The 15,265-nt window shown below is 33.8% G+C and overlaps 2 protein-coding genes and 2 long non-coding RNA genes across 4 annotated transcripts; 1 reads left to right on the top strand and 3 right to left on the bottom strand.

Annotated features, from left to right (window-relative positions):
* Window positions 1-850: 850 nt before the first annotated feature.
* On the top strand, window positions 851-3,968 carry LOC110007687 (uncharacterized). Its single transcript, XR_002281760.2, has 2 exons — window positions 851-1,411; window positions 3,350-3,968. It is a non-coding gene; the product is annotated as an uncharacterized LOC110007687 (long non-coding RNA).
* Window positions 3,969-4,280: 312 nt separating this feature from the next.
* Window positions 4,281-9,756, bottom strand: LOC105421029 (uncharacterized). The gene is made up of 3 exons (XR_966829.3): window positions 9,358-9,756; window positions 5,236-5,292; window positions 4,281-4,553 (listed from the first exon to the last, which is right to left on the bottom strand). It is a non-coding gene; the product is annotated as an uncharacterized LOC105421029 (long non-coding RNA).
* LOC148780535 (protein FAR1-RELATED SEQUENCE 5-like) lies at window positions 5,458-9,350 on the bottom strand. Its single transcript, XM_088846565.1, has one exon. The coding sequence runs from the start codon at window positions 6,715-6,717 to the stop codon at window positions 5,758-5,760; it is 960 nt and encodes a 319-aa protein (XP_088702691.1). The 5' UTR covers window positions 6,718-9,350; the 3' UTR covers window positions 5,458-5,757.
* Window positions 9,757-13,729: 3,973 nt separating the features above from the next.
* Window positions 13,730-15,265, bottom strand: LOC18438986 (putative glutathione S-transferase). The gene is made up of 2 exons (XM_006849160.4): window positions 14,932-15,265; window positions 13,730-14,261 (listed from the first exon to the last, which is right to left on the bottom strand). The coding sequence occupies exons 1-2, from the start codon at window positions 15,250-15,252 to the stop codon at window positions 13,899-13,901; spliced, it is 684 nt and encodes a 227-aa protein (XP_006849223.2). The 5' UTR covers window positions 15,253-15,265; the 3' UTR covers window positions 13,730-13,898.

Here is a 15,265-nt window from a genome sequence, read left to right as displayed (position 1 = left end):
ACAAATATAAAAAAATAATTCACAAAAAATAAATTGATCAAAATACCCCCGAAACATTTCGATGATATTTTGGTAAATTATTTTCATGTAAAATATTTTGTTGATATTTTTTGTAGAATTTCCTATATTTTATGAACACACACACCAAATTTCAGGTCATTTCGATTTGTAGAAAAAAAGAAGAAAAATTTAACACTATTAAATAAACGTGATCATGCAATAAATTTTGGACGGTAATGAAAGTAGGAAAAATCACTGTTCATTTTTGTATATATATATATATATATATATATATATATATATATATATATATATATATATATATATATATATATATATATATATATATATATTTATATATTTATATGGGTTTGTTTAGAATTAACAGCCCCTCAAAATACAAAGGTTCAACTTAGAAAGGGTTGTGATGGGTGTATTTATCAAAACAATGATTATTTTTTATTAAAAATTTATTTCAATAGATAATTTAACCATTAAGCAAGAACAAATTTGGAATTTTTACAATAATACAATAACATCTTGGAAATTAATGTCTTGAAACTTTATTTATAGAGTGCCTTTGTCTTTTAGTTAAAATTTTGATTTTACCCCTTATAGAGATAACAAAAGTACCTTTTGTCGTCGAGTGATATTTACAAAATTTTTTCAAAAATTTTAAAAATAGATAACAAAATTAATAAATCCACCCTTGACAACTCTCTCTAAACAAAATTAATAAATCCACCCTTGACAACTCTCTCTATCTTGAAGGGTTGTGAAATTTAGATTATCCCTATATATATATATATATATATATATATATATATATATATATATATATATATATATATATAGAAAATTCTTAGGTGAACCGGTTCGCGCATAGATTTTTTGTGAGCCAAACGGCTCAGATTTAGTCAACTTAAATGGACGACTCGCGTAGATTTTGGGTATTCAAAATTTAAAACCAAGGTGTCTGAAACAAAGTCGTTCGACCTACAAGTAGCCTTGCGAAACCTCTCTCTTTTGCTCACGAAACCTCTCTCCCTCTCTCGTCTGCGAAAATAGGAAAACATCTTTCCCTCTCTCTCTCCTGCGAAACGCTCATTTGAGGTAGAATCCAGACTCTCCCTCTCTCTCTCTCTCTCTCTCTCTTTCTCCCCTGCGAAACCCTCTTTTGCTTCAGCCTGTTTGAAAGCTACAAAGAACCAGCCCTGCAAGTAGCAGCAACCAGCAAGACAACAAGCAACATTCTCTCTCTCTCTCTCTCCTGCTCTTCTCAAAAAACCAGCCCTGCGAGCATCAATGACCGGCAAGCTGAACGAGGCAAGCCTCTCTATCTCCATCACAAGGGCAACGAGACAACGATTGGAGGGTGTTCCTCTATCTCTCTCCAGATAGCACAACAAAGGTATAGATTATGCTTCAAGCTTCGATGCTTATAATGCTTTCAAATTAGGGCTTTTTTTTTTTTTTTACTTCATAGAAGAGCTTTGTATCAGTGGCTTTCAAATTAGGGCCTTTTTTTTTTTCAATTCACAGAAGAGCTTTGTTATTATATCAGTGGCCTTCAAATTAGGGCTTTTTCGGAATGTTATGTTTTCTAAATTTTTTATCTAACCTATTGTAAGAGTGAAAAGAAGCAAATTTGGGTTGATTTAAGATGCGATTCGCATCTTCATGTTTGTGGCTTTCAAATGAAAAATAAAAAAAAGAATTGATTTGATTCCTTGAAACATATTTGTTATATCTCATATTTAGTAGTATTTATTATTATTATTATTACTTGTTGGCATGAGATATCTTAGCCTCGTTATAGTTTTTGGATTACTGTGATTCTGGTGAAAATTCCTTCTCATAAGAAAATGGGACACCATTTTGCTGTGAAGTCAAAATTTGGAGAATTTTCTTTTTTAAATACTCCAACGGCATTTGATATTGCTCTATTAAGTGATTGATTTTTTTTCATTAGGTTTGTTTCCATTCAATTATGATGCTTTTTTGTCTGTTAATGGTTCAAACAGGGTAGAAATGATGTTGCTCCGTGAAGTCATAATTTGGAGAATTTTTTTTAAAAAATACTCGAATGGCATCCATTAATGTTGTTATGCTAAGTGATTGATTTTTTTTCATTAGGTTTGTTTCCTTTCAATCATGAAGCGTTTTGGTTTGTTAATGGTTCAAACAGGATAGAACTGATGTTGCTCTGTGAAGTCATAATTTGAAGAATTTTTTTTTTTAAAATACTCCAATGGAATCCATTGATGTTGCTCTGTTAAGTGATTGATTTTTTTTCATTAGGTTTGTTTCCTTTCAATCATGAAGCTTTTTGGTTTGTTAATGGTTCAAATAGGGTGGAACTGATGTTGCACTGTGAAGTTATAATTTGGAAAATTTTTCTTTTTTAAATACTCCAATGGCATCCAATGTTGCTCTATTAAATGATTGATTTTTTTTCATTAGGTTTGTTTCCTTTCAATCACGAAGCTTTTGGGTATGTTAGTGGTTCATACAGGCTAGATTTGATGTTGCTCTGTGAAGTTATAATTTGGAGAATTTTTTTTTAAAATACTCGAATGGCATCTGTTGATGTTGTTATGTTAAGTGATTGATTTTTTTCATTAGGTTTGTTTCCTTACAATCATGATGCTTTTTGGTCTATTAATGGTTCAAACAGGGTGGAACTGATGTTGCTCTCTGAAGTCATAACTTGGAGATTTTTTTTTTTTAAATACTCGAATGGCATCCATTGATGTTGCTCTATTATGTGTTTGAATTTTTTTCATTAGGTTTATTTCCTTTCAATCATGAAGCTTTTTGGTCTGTTAATGGTTCAAACTGGATGGAACTAATGGTGCTCTGTGAAGTCATAAATTGGAGAATTTTTTTTTTGAAATACTCGAATGGCATCCATTGATGTTGCTATGTTAAGTGATTGATTTTTTTCCATTAGGTTTGTTTCCTTTCAATCATGAAGCTTTTAGTTTGTTAATGGTTCAAACTGGGTGGAATTGATGTTGCTATGTGAAGTCATAATTTGGCAAAAAGAAAAAATTAAAACTCGGGTGGCATCTATTAATGTTGCTTTGATTAGTGATTGCTTTTTGTTGGTTAGGTTTGTTTCCTTTCAATCATCAAGAATATTGGTTTGTTAATGGTTCAAACATGGTGGAATTAATGTTGCTCTGTGGAGTGTTCTAGGCTTCATGATAGAGGTGGTGATGATTGTTGTTGTTGTCGTGGCTATTGTTAAGATTATTATTGACATATTTGCAATGAATGCTATGATGTGTTTGAAATCCGTACTTATTTAGACCTTCAGAGTGTGGTACTGATACGATTATTGTAGGCCCTAACAATGTCATCTGATTCTATAAGTAATCGAGGATATACAACTCGACGATGCCCAAGGTGCAGTATAGATTGTGCTAAGATGGCATTAAGAAGCCAAAATAACCGGAACAGGCTGTACTATAGATATCTCATATGTGGTTTTTCCAATGGTGTGATGAATATATTGTTGCCGTGAAAAATGTCAATTTAAGATATCGCAATACACGACAGTGGAATCCAGTACAAGAATCAGAAGAACGTGTCATGCTCAATCAAGAAACAAGTGTTGGGTATGATGCAATACTCGTTGCCATAAGGTGCATGCATCAATTTTTACTCGGTGCCTTTGGGCGTTTGCAACAATTTTTGTATTTTTTGTGTATAATAAATGTGGCTTGCTTGCACTCATCTTGTTTATTTTGATATTCCTCATTAGAAACATGTGATACTTTCTGACTTGGAATTGTTTTTTTTACTAAGGGTTGCCTTTTTACTAATATAATTATTCCATCATGGAATTCAACTTATTCTCCTTTTAGGGAAAATGTTGTAGTTGAAAGTAACAAAAGGGTTCTTTTGGTAATGTAAACAACTGTTATTTTCCATGCAATTCCAATTCAAGGATATTATCTCAAGGACATTATGTATTGATTTTTTATTGTGCGTTGATAGCTAGCGAGGGTTCAAGCATCTATAATTTATCTCTAAAGATAATGAGAAAAATAGAGGGCCCCTGTCTCTGTATTTCTTGAAGGTGACCATGTGTTTTCAGCAATTGTTTTGTAGCTGAAAATCTTTCAATTGACATGAATTCAGAAATTGAAAGAAAAGTTAGAATGGATTCATTTAGGGATCATAAGTGGAAATAGACAAGTAAACCAATGATTGAGTGGTATATGGTATAAAGGATAACCTAAATCGAAGATGGGATGACCAACAAGAACTTATGCTTGCCAAGAACTTATGCTTGCTGTGCAATAGCAAATTAGCATTGGGAACAAACCAACCCAATGATAGAAATTCAAAGTCAAGCCATTATAAGAAGCCTTCAAACATTTTGAAGCTCTAAGAGAGTGAAATTCAAAGACGAACCATTACAAAGCCATTATAAGTACATATATATTGTAACCAAATCTTGTGAACTTAAAACTTTCGCATCAAAAACAACATTCTGCTTCTTGATTTCAATCATTGCCTTCTGTGCTTCTTGAGGTTGCAACCTGGCCATAAAGAGAAATAGATAACAAGGGACAGCAGTAGAATGCAATATAATTTCACACAATGCAATTAGAGAAAATGGGATTAGAAATCATTTTCTAAAGGCCATATGGAAGAGCCCTACTAAAATAGGCTTATCACTAATGATAGGATCCAAAGATGGAGTCTCCAATTGGACAACAATTGCAATATATGTAGAACTAAGAGTGAGAGCAATGAGCACATACCACTCGTGATTTTGTGCATCACATTCACCAAACAGTTTTGTCAAAGTTCAATCCTAATGTAATAGGTAGCCAAGTACCCAAAGCATTCTAGCAAACTATCTCAAACAATCGAGCAACTCAATAAAATTGCAAATATCTCTCTCCCTTCCATAACTACGGTGACAGAAAGAAAAGAACCACAGTAAGTTCTTGCCATTAGCACAAGAAGTCCTTGAGAGCTAAAACTAGTCTTTTCATGGTGTTGGGTAGCTGAACAGTTGATCAAATGTATTTTGCAATAAATTTTATTAGAAACTAAAGGTGAAAAAAAAGATAGCAAAAGAAAGAGAATAGTTAGAAAGGCTGAAATTAAATGCAACATATAGATCAGTACGAGGGACTATATAGATTATTAAGTTTCTCTTCTTTAGGACTAAATCCCTAAAGAAGAGATTTGATAGGTAAACCTGAGGCACACCTGATATTGTTCCATCAGAAGGTGTCCAAGAAGCTTTGGATTTGGCGCACTTTCAAACTGAAAAGAAAAACTCAAAGTCATATAGGGATGTCAGTAATGCTAAGATGAATATTACCACAATGAATATCAATCAACTATTTCACTAAAGATATTATTTGACTAGAGTATGTAAAACAATTAATATATCATTAACATATACAATACTGCATTAACAACCACACATGCATAAAATTTCAAATCAATTAAAGGACTTGTTTATTGAGTACAATGCAAAAACACTAAAATGCTAACCATTACTCATCATGTTCCACATACTCCAATGACCCTCTATGCATCTTATAATGACATTTGACCTAAACGAAAAAAACCTCTTTCAAATATTTAAGAATAAAGAATTCATATTAAAATCACAAAGGAAAGGAAAAAAAAAATCACAAAAAGTACGAAAGATGGAGCAACAGTTTACTCATACTTTGAACGTATGAGAGATGAACATTTTCTTCTATCATGTCCTCTCCCTTTTCAAGTTGCGCACTTTCGCATAACTTCCTTGTCTTTTGCTTTCGCTTTCTCTGCCTCTATTTCAGCCCGAGATACATATCTATCATTGGTAGGTCTCCCCTTTGTTCGTGCTCGGGGGGGCTCAAGGATGTTATGGCGTGCATGTCCCTCAAACTCAACGTTTTTGCTACTACCAGCAATCAAATTCTCAGCATGACTGCAGGAAATGGTTCTAATACCACCGTCTGGATCTACGACCTCCCAAATCTTGGCCTCAACCCTTGCAACTGTACATGCTACCTCAGATATTATAAATGCGTGGAGTTGTCCAAAGTCTGCAGCATGCTCTGCGAGTACTCTAGTGGCTTGACTAACCTCATTAAAACGAATGGAACAAGGTAGATCAGAAGTACCGTGAATTTGTTTCCCGTTGGCATCAAGTACAACACCTGCCATCACATCCTTGGTCCACCTCTTCATTATGTAATGCGATGGGATTTCAAAGATATTCGTCACCATCAAAACCCTAATCCCATGCTTACAAATAATACCTAGCCTCTCATACATGTGGCAAGAACATGAAAAAGTTTGCTCGTGACAATTGAACTCTACATTGTAGGCCCTTGCTCCAGTTCCACGTTTTGATACCTTGAAGATTGCGATTGTGCCATTCTCTTCAATAATTTCACTTGTGTAATTGACGCCTTCTGCAACTTCTTCACTAAACAACTTCATAATTTTGTGTGTATATATTTTCGAAACGTGAGCCTCGATGTCACATGTGGTCCTCAAAACAGGCATACTTGTGTTGTTCTTTAAGTCATTTTCTCTCATCTTAAGAAGTTTTTTATCACACACTTTTACAAAAGTTTCTAACAATGTGCGCAAGCTTGTATTGGAAGTCACGTAATATTTGAAATGCTTATTCATTTCTTCGCTTCTTTGAGTCGATGACATACCGGCTATGAATGCATCTGCCATGTATGCATCAATCCATTGCTTTCGACATCTGTATAATCTATTGAACCATTCATTCTAATGAATATCATATTTCTCAATAAGAGATTTTCATTCTGACTCAAATTCTTTCTTAGTTGGTCTCATTATACAGTTCTTGAATATTTCTATAAAAGATGGACTCCTTCGCAAGATATGGCACAATTTTTCTTTAACCTTTGAAAGTATGTGCCACTTACAATAATGATGTCTGCTTCTATTCAAAACTTGTCTCACTGCAGCGGTCATCGCAGGATCTTGATCAGTGATAATTATGCCCGGTTGGCGTCCACCCATTGCCTCTAGCCAATTTTCAAATACCCATACAAAGGACTCCACTTTCTCATCAAATAAAAGTGCAAACCCAAAAAATATTGTGCTAAAGTGGTGATTCACGCCAAGTATGGGAGCAAAGGACATGCTAAAAGAGTTTGTCTTATATGTGGTATCAAAAGTAACCACATCTGAGAAGTAGTTGTAGAACACCCTTGACATGACATCTACCCATAGCAGGCTGACAATATGATTTTCTTCATCTAATTTCACCTTATAGAAAAAAGATGGATTCGATCTTTTCATATCGATTAACTATTCCATTGCACGATTGTCATCTTCCCCTTTGAAATTTCTTCATATTCCAAGACTTTATCAAAGCAGAGCTCATGGAGTTTATCATTGTCTTTATCGCATCTGATATGATTCGATGCGATCGGATGAGTCGAGCTTTATTGTTCGATGCGATCGGATGAGTCGAGCTTTCCTTGGAGTTACAAGGTCGTGATTGTGTTCAAACCTTGAAACAACCCACTCATTGTTGGCATTTATGGTTATTGACATCTTCGTTGCACAACCACACCTTGTCTAAAGACAATTTTTCTTACGTAACACTTCTTTCTCCTTGCATAATCCTTCTTTTGAACATTTATATTCCCTATCAATTCTTTGTCCGTCCTTATTGTTGTAAGTACTTCCCTTTCTAATACCAAACCAATGTACCAATGCATAAGCCTTGTAAAACTCATATGCATCATTTTCAATACTAAATATCATTCATATGCGGGGTTCCTCTATTTCTGACCCCTTAGATGAGGATGCACATTCCCCATTTTCGGGATTTGTGAACTTATTGGGGGACGGGGTTGCAAGCAAGGGATCAATCTCTATGGGTGAACATTATCTCCCACGTTGTCATTGTCTGACAGTATGGGTGGTGTCACACTTTTTGAAATGGTGATGTCCATCTTAGATAATATAATTATCCTACACAAAACACATTTTATTTCAGGTCCAATCTATAATCACTAGTTTAAACACTAATTATGTTTACTGGTTTCCATCTCATTGAACACCGAATTTTAAATTCAATGAGCATACTAATGAACAAAAAGCTCTCACTTAGAAAATAACAAACCATTCAAAAAGCAACATCAATTCCACCCTGTTTGAACCATTAACAGACAAAAATACTTGATGATTGAAAGGAAACAAACCTAATGAAAAAAAATCCATTATGACTCCAAATTGTATGACTTCAGAGAGCAACATCAATTCTACCCTATTTGAACCATTAAGAAAACAAAAAGCTTCATGATTAAAGGAAACAAACGTAATGAAAAGAAATCAATTATGACTCCAAATTGTATGACTTCACAAAGCAACATCAATTCCACCATGTTTGAACCATTAACAAACCAAAAATTCTAATTATTGGGTGGTTGAATGTTACTAATATCAGAATACCCATTTTTTTTATTCGTCTTATATTTTAAAAGTAGTTCATTGTTGCAAACCTCGGATGGCCCCCTTTCAAAACTCACTACATAGAATATTAAAGTAGTTTGTTGTGTCCAATATGGGATCACCGCCTAAGAAATTGGCCCATCCAATAATTAGGGTATTGGACTGCCCTGGATATTAGAGAAAAATAGATGGCAACATCAAACCAATAGCAAAACTAAAACAAAGAAAAAAGAAGAATGGCATCATTGTAAGATTTCAAAAATTATGCACGAAGGGTAATTCCATAAATTTATCATGATATGTACATAAATTTCCCTCAACATATACCTAAGTCAGTAAGTTCCTCATCTTGCATGGTTATCAAGACTGAATCAAACCGCACGAACCGACTGGTCGAATAGCTAACTACCAGTGGTTCCTCGGATCATTAGGTCCCAAGCAAAACCATGTTCGGTTTAAAATAGCTCAAAACTAATATTTGATTGTTTTTATCAAGTTTGATCTATAAATACTTTAAGAACATTAACTTTTGGTAGAAAAGAAATCACAAACAATCTTTGGTAAATCTGACAAATTGAAATGTGCTACAAAATTTAAAACAAATTATTTTGGACCTTAATCGCATCTTAAGTCAACAATTAACATCAAAATTTACTTCTTTTCACTCTCACAATAGGTTAGATAAAAAATTGAGAGATAACAACATTCCAAAAAAGCCCTAATTCGAAAGCCATTGATACAATAACAAAACACTTTTGTGAATTGAAAAAAAAAAAGGCCCTAATTTGAAAGCCACTGATAGAAAGCTCTTTTGTGAAGTCAAAAAAACAAAAAGCCCTAATTTGAAAGCACTATAAGCAATGAAATTTGCAGCATAATCCATACCTTTGTTGTGCTCCGTGGAGAGAGATAGAGGAACACCCTCCCATCCTTGTCTTGTTGCCCTAGTTAGAGAGACAGAGAGCCTTGCCTCATTCACCTTGCTGGTCATTGATGCTTGTAAGGCTGTTTTTTTAAGAAGAGTAGGAGAGAGAGAGAATGTTGCTTGTTGTCTTGTTGGTTGTTGTTGCTCGTAGAGCTGGTTCTTTGTGGCTTTCAAACAGGCCAAAGCAAAAGATGGTTTCACAGGGGAGAGAGAGAGAGAGAGGGAGAGTCTAGATTTTGCCTCAAAAGAGGGTTTCGCGTAGAGAGAGAGGGAGAGATGTTTTCCTATTTTCGCAGAAGAGAGAAGGAGAGAGGTTTCACATGCAGAAGAGAGAGGTTTCGTAGGGCTACTGGTAGGCCGAATGGCTTTCTCGCTGACACCCTAGTTTTACATTTTGAACCCCCAAAAGCTACGCGAGCCGTCCATTTAAGTTAACTAAATCTGAACCGTTCGGCTCACAAAACACCTAAGCATTTTCCTATATATATATATATATATATATATATATATATATATATTATTATAACATTAAAATAAGGTGAGCATGAAGGATGGACAAGCGTCGGGTATTTTGGATTAGGAGCACAACAAAATACTAACACTCAGGGATTTGGGTATAGTTATATATAATGTTAGAACATTAAAATAATATGAGCATGAAGGATGGACAAGCATATGAGATTTTGGATTAGGAACGCAAACAAACACTAATACTCATGGATTTGGGTATAGTTAGGTACCCACTAATTTGGATGATTCGTTCGTAGATTGAGTCAATGGATTGTCACGCGAATTCAATCAATGATACCAGCGTAACCAAGATGAAAACCGACATCATCTTTTATTTTGATATTCGGTCGTATTTTACGAATTGTATGCTTTATTGTAGTCCCTATATGATGATATACTTCATCCATGATACTTCTATAATTCTTCCTTTTGTGCGATATAAATTTAATGGTTAACAGTAGTTCATATATGAAAAGAACAAATTAATATTCATATTGATACAAAAAACTGAAAGCTCTCAATGGAGTACTCTCATTTCTTATTGGATTCCTAAAAAACAACATTTATAATAAATTTTAATCATCTTTTTGGATTTTTTTAAGGCTGAATTCTACCGATTCAACCAATTCCCGATCCGAATCGCCAATTCACCGATCCGGATGGGTTTTTGGGACGCTTGATCGTGGGCACCGATCTGTTTTTTAAACCACTACTTGTCACACTATAAATAGAGGTTTGTTTTCGACATTTTATTCTTTTACTCATCTCTTACTCTCTCTAATATTTCTACCCGTTTTCTCTCTCTAAAATCATGCTAGACAACTTTGGTGTTTTGTGGACTCGTCTTTTTTACGTAATAATTGGTGAGATTTTTTTTGTGAGGACTTCGTGAGATTTTTTTTAAGAAAAGGTTTTTATACTTTCCCTACAACATAAAAGATCTACTGTAACAATCTTAAACTTTTGAAAAAAAAAATAATAATAAAAAATAAAAAAAAAAAAAAAAAATAAACTTTTAATACGTGATGATTCGTTTGAACATAATGGTCCTTAGGGACCATCTCTACTTTTCAAAGCTTTTCGTTTAAAAGCTTTGTTGCTTCTTTGTGCTTGCCACGTTGGTTCTTTGCGCTTGCCACGTCCACTAAAGGACGTGGGCTTTAGTCGTTTAAAGCGTAAACGAACGCTCACACCTGTAACATAATAAAAGAATAAAATAATATATTAGTAGAATTTAAATTCAGAGAGATGAGGACTCCTACCTTAGAAAACTTATGAGATTTTTTTCTCTGGTCGAAACACAGTGAACTCCTCTCTCTAGTCGAATTTTTATCGGAAGCTCCTTCTCAAGTATTTGTGGGTAAGTGACATCGTCTTTCTGAAAAATAGTCTATTTTTAATAAATAATGATATTTCCGTCTAGGATCTTTATTTTATAAGTTTTGTGTGTAAGTGAGTCTTTCTGAAAAATAGTCTATTTTTAATAAATAGTGATATTTCCATCTAGGATCTTTATTTTATAAGTTTTATGTGTAAGTGACATCGTGTTCCTGAAAAATAGTCTATTTTTAATAAATAGTGATATTTCCATCTAGGATCTTTATTTTATAAGTTTTGTGTGTAAGTGACATCGTCTTTCTGAAAAATAGTCTATTTTTAATAAATAGTGATATTTCCGTCTAGGATCTTTATTTTATAAGTTTTGTGTGTAAGTGACATCGTCTTCCTGAAAAATAGTCTATTTTTAATAAATAGTGATATTTCCGTCTAGGATCTTTATTTTATCAGTTTTATGTGTAAGTAACCTCATTGTCTCGAAAAATAATCCATTCTTTTTAAAAATGAAATGAAATAATTATTTCTGCTTATTATCATGAATTTTAGGTGCGATAAATTTTATGTGCACGTGACCTCATTATCTTGAAAAATAATCTTCTTAATAAAAATTGTGATATTTTATCTATGTTAGAAATTTTGAATGCTGTAAATTAAAAAAATAAATTTATTTATTTTTCTTGTCTATTGTTAGAAATAAATGTGATATTTCTGCTTTTAGTAAAATTGTGATATTTCTTTCTACTGTTTTGAATATTTAGACATTGTAAAATTCATGTGCAAATGACTGCCTTATTATTTAAAAAAATTGACATTTTTGCAATTGATTATAGTATTGTTGTGAAATGTTTCAGTGTGGATTGATATCCCATAAATTGTTATACTTCCGTATTCTTGAATTTTTGTAAGAGTTTTTCTATACATATTAAATTGGCAATTATGCTAGAATGCCTTTACAAACTGCTACCTTTCTAAATTTGAGCCCAAAATATTTGATTGGTTTTTTTTGAAATGTTATAGAGAGTGACTTTTATTAATGGTTTAAGTGAAATTCATATTAATGAGTTTAGTGATTTGTTGAGTACATGATATTGCTGCTTTCAAATGTTTAAAGAGATTTAGAAATAATTTAAGTATGCAAGTGGACTCATCCGGTTCGCCGGTGAGGTATAAGTGGACCTATCTGGGACGCCGGTAGGGATTAAGTGGACTCATCCGGTACGCCGGTGAGGTATAAGTGGACCTGCAGGGATTAAGTGGACCTATCTGGGACACCGATAGGGATTAAGTGGACCCATCAGGACGCTGATGGGGTATATAGGTGACCTACTTGGGACGCCAGTAGGGTATTTTGTGAAATCCTTTGAATTATGTACTGCCGTTAAAAGTGTTATAAGCATTTCAATTACTCGGATTATACTTAATTATGCATTTATTGAAAGTGAAACTGTTGATGCATTTCTGTTAATAGATCTCATTTTGGAAAATATTGATATCTTTCAATCATGATTATTTTTAGGATTATGATGAACACTTACTGAGTAGCCAAACTCATCAAACTATGGTAAACATTTTTCAGGATAACTGCGGTTTCATTTGTGTCCTCGTCAAGATCAACTTTGGGAAGATATTGTAGTTTTGCTTAAACTTTCTTTTGTTACGTTGTAAGACCTCGCCACTATAAATTTGTCCTATCAATAGATGTATATATGTTTTGTCTGTCACATCTCGGGGTGTGACATCTACGCTTCCCTTACAATCCAACCGTCCAATTTTGATCAAGAGAGTCACTCACTGTTTGATCTTAGATCCGATGTCTCAAAGTATTTTATTTTTAATTTTTTTTTTATACGAATTGTATGAATATGAAATTTGGTACACACCATCTTCTCATTGGGGTGCACCTATAAAAAAAATACTAAAAATATTTTTTGGATACAATATAATGACCAAAATACCCCTTAAAACTTTCAAAAGTATTTTAATCATTTTAATTTATTGAAAATATTTTTTTAATATTTTTCACTAGTGTGAGTTTAATAGAGGATCGGTCGTCCAATATTTGGTGTCAATATAGTTTATAGAAAAAAATTAGAAATAAAATAGAGTAGAAACGTGACATTGTGATTGGGGCAATCTTAACCCTCCATTAAGAATGGATGGTTAAATAAAGGGAAGTATATAAGTTTTATGTTGTAGGGAAAACATAGAAAGCTTGCCTTCTTTTTTATGCCCTTATGTTTTTAAGTATCCCGACGACTGTTGTGCCCCTATACACCTTTCTTTACACTAATTTTTATCAGTAAAGAGCAAAATATAATCTTGGGAGAATGATTTTAGCATGGCTGAAAACAGGTATGTCTTCCCATCCTTCTTTTTATTTTCTTAAATTCTCCTCAACCAAATACGACAACTCCGGTTTTACCCCTGTCCAAGGTACCTGTATGTTATTTGAAGAATTTAGAGGATTCATTGTAGATAAGTGAAGGATCAAAGCATCTTAGCATAATTCTATAAACGACAACAATTTCCATAGTTACTCAACTATACACGTAAATTGTGATCAAAGAAATCTTCCACAAACCAACTCTTTCTACCTTTTCTTTTTATAATTTTTAAGATGCAAGTGAAAACCTGAAACTCAGAGACTGATATCTTAATTCTGAGAAAACTTTGCTGCGAGATGGTCTTCACGGAGAGCTTTGTAGGAGGCGAAAAGCTTGTCGTAAGGAGGAAAGCTCTCCTTGACCAGATCAATGCTCGTGAACTCTTCAATCCAAGAATGTAAGTGTGGCAATTTCTCAGAATCTATGAATTTTGTGCCAATTACTTCCCCAAGCACTTCGGACCAGATGCTTAGACAACTGGCCGCAATGTCAACAAAACCGATTACTTCCCCACCAAAGAACTTTCCCTTAAGGCCCCTTTCCAGGGTTTTAAGAGCTTCTTTAGCCTCTTTCATGGCCTTTTCTTGTTCCTCACCGTCTGTTAAGAGAACCGTCCTGATTGGTGCCAGGCACTGTTTGAAGGAACCAGGAAAACTTGTGAGCCAATCTTAAGTTATCATGGGCAAGTATGGTTGTCTTTGAAGAAAAATAAAAGGGAAATCATTAAGGCTTAAGATAAATGTCCCACGCTAACATCAATTATTTTACAAAATAACTTCTTCTTCTCATTAATGCTCATTATGACATGAAAAAAAGAAGACTCTATATCTTAAGACGTCACCATTGGCTCATTAACAATCTCTTAGGAAATTGAAGATTCGGGAGCATGTCAAACAATTTGAAAAAATATTTTTGGACCTCGAGACTGGGATTGAATACAATACGAGCATTTATCTTTTATATAAAGAGGTCACAATTAGTTACAATTATTTGATGTGAAATTCAATAACTGGGATGTTTCACAAAATTCAAATTTTTTTTTTTTTTGAAGTTTGAGCTTGGTCAATGAAATAAATGCTGCCCTCTTATTTCACATCTAATGGTCAAAATTAATTGTAACCACCTTGTCACAAAGATAAATAGTCTCATGATATACTTTCCTTATATACATACCTGCTATTCGACTTCAGTTAGGATGATCATAACCTCCTTGTATTAAAAATATAATAATTATTATTATTGTATATATACTTTTCCTCTAAAAGAAATCGCAGGGCAAATGGCCCAAAGTGCTAACTTTACCTTGTCATCAATGAATTTCGACCAGAATCGAGTAATAGCTCTGTCGTAGGGGTCTTGTGGCATGAGAGGATTTTCAGACCATGTTTCATCTATGTATTCTAAGATCACCATTGATTCAGAAACCACATTATTGCCATGAATGAGTACAGGGACCTTCTTGTGCACGGGGTTGGACTCTAAAAGAAGGGGGCTCTTATTTTTGAGGTCTTCTTCAATGTATTCGTACTCAATTCCCTTGAGTTTGAGGGCTAGACGAACCCTGTGAACAAATCGGCTTCTCCATGTTCCCAACAACCTCACTTTGTGCTCCTTTTTTGCCATGCTGAGCAGTAGT

This window comes from Amborella trichopoda, chromosome 9 (assembly GCF_054954075.1).
Source record: "Amborella trichopoda isolate Santa Cruz 75 chromosome 9, AtrichopodaSantaCruz75HAP2 v2.0, whole genome shotgun sequence".
In the NCBI taxonomy this organism is placed as follows: domain Eukaryota; kingdom Viridiplantae; phylum Streptophyta; class Magnoliopsida; order Amborellales; family Amborellaceae; genus Amborella; species Amborella trichopoda.
This window is presented reverse-complemented; position numbering and strand designations above follow the sequence as displayed.

Bases quoted from the DNA above. Each gene is read 5' to 3' on its own strand.
- LOC148780535 (XM_088846565.1), bottom strand. From the start codon at position 6,717: ATGGCAGATGCATTCATAGCCGGTATGTCATCGACTCAAAGAAGCGAA.
- LOC18438986 (XM_006849160.4), bottom strand. From the start codon at position 15,252: ATGGCAAAAAAGGAGCACAAAGTGAGGTTGTTGGGAACATGGAGAAGC. The intron at 14,262-14,931 runs GTAAAGTTAGCA...TCCTTCAAACAG, and splicing joins CGAAATTCATTGATGACAAG to TGCCTGGCACCAATCAGGAC.